The following is a 5,983-nucleotide window of genomic DNA, read 5'->3' as shown; positions in this document are numbered from 1 at the left end:
GAAGGGGGAGGAGAGAGAAGAGGGAGGAGAGAGGGAAAGAGAGAGTGTGTGGGTGAGAAAGAAATATATACAGAGTGAGAGAGAAAGAGAGAGACAGACAGACAGAGAGAGAGACAGACAGACAGAGAACATAAACGAGTATGTACCACAGTTGGCCTCGTCCGAATGATCCTGGCAGTCGTTGTCCCCATCACAGATGTAAGCTGGGTTGGTACAGATGCCTGTCCCACACTGGAACTGGCCTGGCCGGCATTTGAACGTCGCTACAGGGAACAACGGATGTCACAGACAGAGAGACAGTCAGAGGTTATTTCAAAGTCTGAAACAGGCCCATAGCAGTTTCACCAACCATCTTCCTCTCCTACCCTGTCGTCTCAGCCACCACAACCTCAGATCCCCGTAGAAACATCCATGAGACTTTGCATCCACATACTCCTCATTCACTCATCATCATTTACGTGGCACTGGCTTTGCCAAGGTCGTGGGTTCAATTCCCACAGGGACCACATACACACACTAGAAATGTATGCAGTCACTGTACTATACTGTAGTCACTTTGGATGAAAAAGTGGCTCACTCACGGCATTCTGCTGGCTCGTCCGAGTGATCCCCACAGTCGTCCTCCGTGTCACACTTCCACCAGAAGGGGATGCACTTGTCGTTCTTACACACAAACTGGACAAGGAGAGGAAAGAGGAGGAGAGAGGAGGAAAGAGGAGAGAGGAGGAGAGAGGAGGGGAGAGGAGCAGAGAGGAGATGAGGACAACGTTCACAGTCACTGCTGTTTTGTCTGTTCCTAAGGCTAGAACTGAGATTGGGAAACAATCTTTTCACATAATGCCCCTTCATACACGTATGATCTTGATGAGAAGGGAGGAGGAGAGAGGAGGAGAGGGGGGAGGAGAGAAGAGGGAGAAGGAGATGAGGAGGAGAGGAGGAGAGAAGATGAGAGAAGAGGAGAGGAGAGAGGAGGGAGGAGGAGGAGAGAGGAGCAAGAGGAGGCGAGAGGAAGAGAGAGGAGGAGAGGGGACGGAGGAGAGAGGGAGAGGAAAGGAGGGTATTAGAGAGGAGGAGAGAGGAGGGAGGAAGAGAGAGTAGAGAGGACAGAGAAGGAGAGAGGAGGGAGGAGGAGAGAAGAGAGGAAATCAGAATAAAGGAGGAGAGGAGAACATAGAAGAAGAGGAGAGAGGAAGAGAGAAGGAGAGAAAAGGTGAGAGGAGGAGAAAGAGAAAGAGAGTGAACGCAAGCTGATGACACACTGTACAGTAGGTACTGTGGAGATAATTATGCTTAATTAACCAATCACAAAGCAGACCCCATTCCACAAAAGGCTCTGCTGCCCCCTAGCTGTCTGGCCCCCCTATGGCCATATCATCACACAGTCCCTCACCTGGCTGGCAGTGCAGTTGGACATGCAGGTGCGTCCATCGTTGGCCAGGTAGAAGTTGGTGGGACAGGCACACTTGTAGCCCCCTCCAGGGCTCAGCAGACACAGGTTACTACAGCCACCGTTGTCTGTCTGGCACGGGTGGTTAAACACTGGAACCATAGCAGGGAGAGGGAGACTGTTTCAACTGGAACAACCACATTGGGTGTGCGTGCTTGAGTGTGGTTGTGTGTGAGTATGTGTAAGTGTGTATGTGTGTGTGTGTATGTGTGTTGTACATGCGTATCTCGTACCCTCAGGCTGGCGGTAAGGGTGGTAGATGTGGATGTCCATGGGCCTGTGGAGGGTAGTGATCAGGGTGGTCTTGTTGATACCCAGGGTCTTGTGACACCTGTTGATGGACTTGGTCTCCCAGTCAGTCCAGTAGATGTACTCCTCAAACAGAGTCATGGCGAAGATGTGGGGGACGTCCTGGGTAAGCACTGTGGACACAAACACACAGCCATACAGTACTGAGGCAATTAGTATCACATTACACTGGGTTTTACCTGGCCACCACGTGACTTGACCAGGAAAACCTGGGTCCAAGACTTTTTCCTAGTCAGGTCATACGTAACTCTGGGGGCCATAATTACCTCACAATGTTGTCAGTCAAATAACCCATGGACACACAATGCCCAACGACCAACACAAAGAAAATGGATATGGAGCATTAGACATTCATGACAGCACCTCACAACTTTATATCTGGGTTATGTAACATCATTAATATATATGGGTTATGTAGCATCACTACCTTATCTCTGGGTTACGTAGCATCATTACTATATATTGGTTATGTAGCATCATTACCTTATCTCTGGGTTATGTAGCATCATTACCTTATCTCTGGGTTATGTAGCATCATTACTATCTCTGGGTTATGAAGCATCATTACTATCTATGGGTTATGTAGCATCATTACTATCTCTGGTTTATGAAGCATCATTACTATCTCTGGGTTATGTAACATCATTACCTTATATCTGGGTTATGTAGCATCATTACTATCTCTGGGTTATGTAGCACCATTACTATCTCTGGGTTATGTAGCACCATTACTATCTCTGGGTTATGTAGCATCATTACTATCTCTGGGCTATGTAGCACCATTACCATCTCTGGGTTATGTAACACCATTACTATCTCTGGGTTATGTAGCATCATTACTATCTCTGGGTTATGTAGCATCATTACTATCTCTGGGTTATGTAGCACCACTACCTTATCTCTGGGTTATGTATCACCATTACTATCTCTGGGTTATGTAGCATCATTACTATCTCTGGGTTATGTAACACCATTACTATCTCTGGGTTATGTAGCATCATTACTATCTCTGGGTTATGTAGCATCATTACTATCTCTGGGCTATGTAGCACCATTACCTTATCTCTGGGTTATGTAGCACCATTACTATCTCTGGGTTATGTATCACCACTACCTTATCTCTGGGTTATGTATCACCATTACTATATCTGGGTTATGTAGCATCACTACTATCTCTGGGTTATGTAGCACCACTACTTTATATTTGGGTTATGTATCACCATTACTATCTCTGGGTTATGTATGACCATTACTATCTATGGGTTATGTATCACCACTACCTTATCTCTGGGTTATGTAGCACCATTACTATCTCTGGATTATGAAGCATCATTACTATCTCTGGGTTATGTATCACCATTACTATCTCTGGGTTATGTATGACCATTACTATCTATGGGTTATGTATCACCACTACCTTATCTCTGGGTTATGTAGCACCATTACTATCTCTGGTTTATGAAGCATCATTACTATCTCTGGGTTATGTATCACCATTACTATCTCTGGGTTATGTATGACCACTACCTTATCTCTGGGTTATGTAGCATCACTACTATCTCTGGGTTATGTAGCACCACTACCTTATCTCTGGGTTATGAAGCATCATTACTATCTCTGGGTTATGTATCACCATTACTATCTCTGGGTTATGTAGCACCACTACTATCTCTGGGTTATGTAGCATCATTACTATCTATGGGCTATGTAACACCATTACTATCTCTGGGTTATGTAACACCATTACTATCTCTGGGTTATGTAACACCATTACTATCTCTGGGTTATGTAGCACTATTACTATATCTGGGTTATGTAGCATCACTACTATCTCTGGGTTATGTAGCACCATTACTATCTCTGGGTTATGTAACACCATTACTATCTCTGGGTTATGTAACACCATTACTATATCTGGGTTATGTAGCACTATTACTATATCTGGGTTATGTAGCATCACTACTATCTCTGGGTTATGTAGCACCACTACTTTATATCTGGGTTATGTAGCATCACTATTATCTCTGCGTATTGTAGCATCATTACTTTAGCTCTGGGATATGTAGCATCACTACTATCTCTGGGTTATGTAGTATCACTACTATCTCTGGGTTATGTAGCACCATTACTATCTCTGGGCAATGTAGCATCACTACTATCTCTGGGTTATGTAGCATCACTACTATCTCTGGGTTATGTAGCACCATTACTATCTCTGGGCTATGTAGCATCACTACTATCTCTGGGCTATGTAGCATCACTACTATCTCTGGGTATTGTAGTATCACTACTATCTCTGGGTTATGTAGCACCATTACTATCTCTGGGCTATGTAGCATCACTACTATCTCTGGGTTATGTATAGCACCACTACTTTATATCTGGGTTATGTAGCACCATTACTATCTCTGGGTTATGTAGCACCATTACTATCTCTGGGTTATGTAGCACCATTACTATCTCTGGGTTATGTAGCATCATTACTATCTCTGGGTTATGTATAGCACCACTACTTTATCTCTCGGTTATGTAGCATCACTACTATCTCTGGGTTATGTAGCACCATTACTATCTCTGGGTTATGTAGCACCATTACTATATCTGGGTTATGTAGCATCACTACTATCTCTGGGTATTGTAGCATCACTACTATCTCTGGGTTATGTAGCACCATTACTATCTCTGGGTTATGTAGCATCATTACTATCTCTGGGCTATGTAGCACCATTACCATCTCTGGGTTATGTAGCACCACTACCTTATCTCTGGGTTATGTATCACCATTACTATCTCTGGGTTATGTATAATCACTACTATCTCTGAGTTATGTAGCACCACTACTTTATATCTGGGTTATGTAGCATCACTATTATCTCTGGGTATTGTAGAATCATTACTTTAGCTCTGGGATATGTAGCATCACTACTATCTCTGTGTTATGTAGTATCACTACTATCTCTGGGTTATGTAGCACCATTACTATCTCTGGACTATGTAGCATCACTACTATCTCTGGGTTATGAAGCATCACTACTATCTCTGGGTTATGTAGCACCACTACTTTATATATGGGTTATGTAGCATCACTATTATCTCTGGGTATTGTAGCATCATTAATTTAGCTTTGGGATATGTAGCATCACTACTATCTCTGGGTTATGTAGTATCACTACTATCTCTGGGTTATGTAGCATCACTACTATCTCTGGGTTATGTAGCATCACTATTATCTCTGGGTATTGTAGCATCATTACTTTAGCTCTGGGATATGTAGCATCACTACTATCTCTGGGTTATGTAGTATCACTACTATCTCTGGGTTATGTAGCACCATTACTATCTCTGGGCTATGTAGCATCACTACTATCTCTGGGCTATGTAGCATCACTACTATCTCTGGGCTATGTAGCATCACTACTATCTCTGGGCTATGTAGCATCACTACTATATCTGGGTATTGTAGTATCACTACTATCTCTGGGCTATGTAGCATCACTACTATCTCTGTGTTATGTAGTATCACTACTATCTCTGGGTTATGTAGCACCATTACTATCTCTGGGCTATGTAGCATCACTACTATCTCTGGGTTATGAAGCATCACTACTATCTCTGGGTTATGTAGCACCACTACTTTATATCTGGGTATTGTAGCATCACTATTATCTCTGGGTATTGTAGTATCACTACTATCTCTGGGCTATGTAGCATCACTACTATCTCTGGGTATTGTAGCATCACTACTATCTCTGGTTTATGTAGCATCACTACTATCTCTGGGCTATGTAGTATCACTACTATCTCTGGGCTATGTAGTATCACTACTATCTCTGGGTTATGTAGTATCACTACTATCTCTGGGTTATGTAGCACCACTACTTTATATCTGGGTTATGTAGCATCACTACTATCTCTGGGTTATGTAGCACCACTACTTTATATCTGGGTTATGTAGCATCACTATTATCTCTGGGTATTGTAGCATCATTACTTTAGCTCTGGGATATGTAGCATCACTACTATCTCTGTGTTATGTAGTATCACTACTATCTCTGGGTTATGTAGCACCATTACTATCTCTGGGCTATGTAGCATCACTACTATCTCTGGGTTATGAAGCATCACTACTATCTCTGGGTTATGTAGCACCACTACTTTATATCTGGGTTATGTAGCATCACTATTATCTCTGGGTATTGTAGCATCATTACTTTAGCTCTGGGATAT

The 5,983-nt window shown here is 42.9% G+C and overlaps 1 protein-coding gene across 1 annotated transcript; it reads right to left on the bottom strand.

Moving 5' to 3' along the window:
- Positions 1-146: 146 nt before the first annotated feature.
- Positions 147-1,869, bottom strand: LOC139401307 (low-density lipoprotein receptor-related protein 1-like; the record flags this gene model as incomplete). The annotated part of the gene is made up of 4 exons (XM_071145648.1): positions 147-263; positions 582-675; positions 1,391-1,539; positions 1,681-1,869. Coding segments are annotated over 4 exons (549 nt in total), but the record flags the coding sequence as incomplete, so codon positions are not given.
- Positions 1,870-5,983: the final 4,114 nt, after the last annotated feature.

Source organism: Oncorhynchus clarkii, unplaced genomic scaffold (assembly GCF_045791955.1).
Source record: "Oncorhynchus clarkii lewisi isolate Uvic-CL-2024 unplaced genomic scaffold, UVic_Ocla_1.0 unplaced_contig_6636_pilon_pilon, whole genome shotgun sequence".
Taxonomy (NCBI): Eukaryota; Metazoa; Chordata; class Actinopteri; order Salmoniformes; family Salmonidae; genus Oncorhynchus; species Oncorhynchus clarkii.
This window is presented reverse-complemented; position numbering and strand designations above follow the sequence as displayed.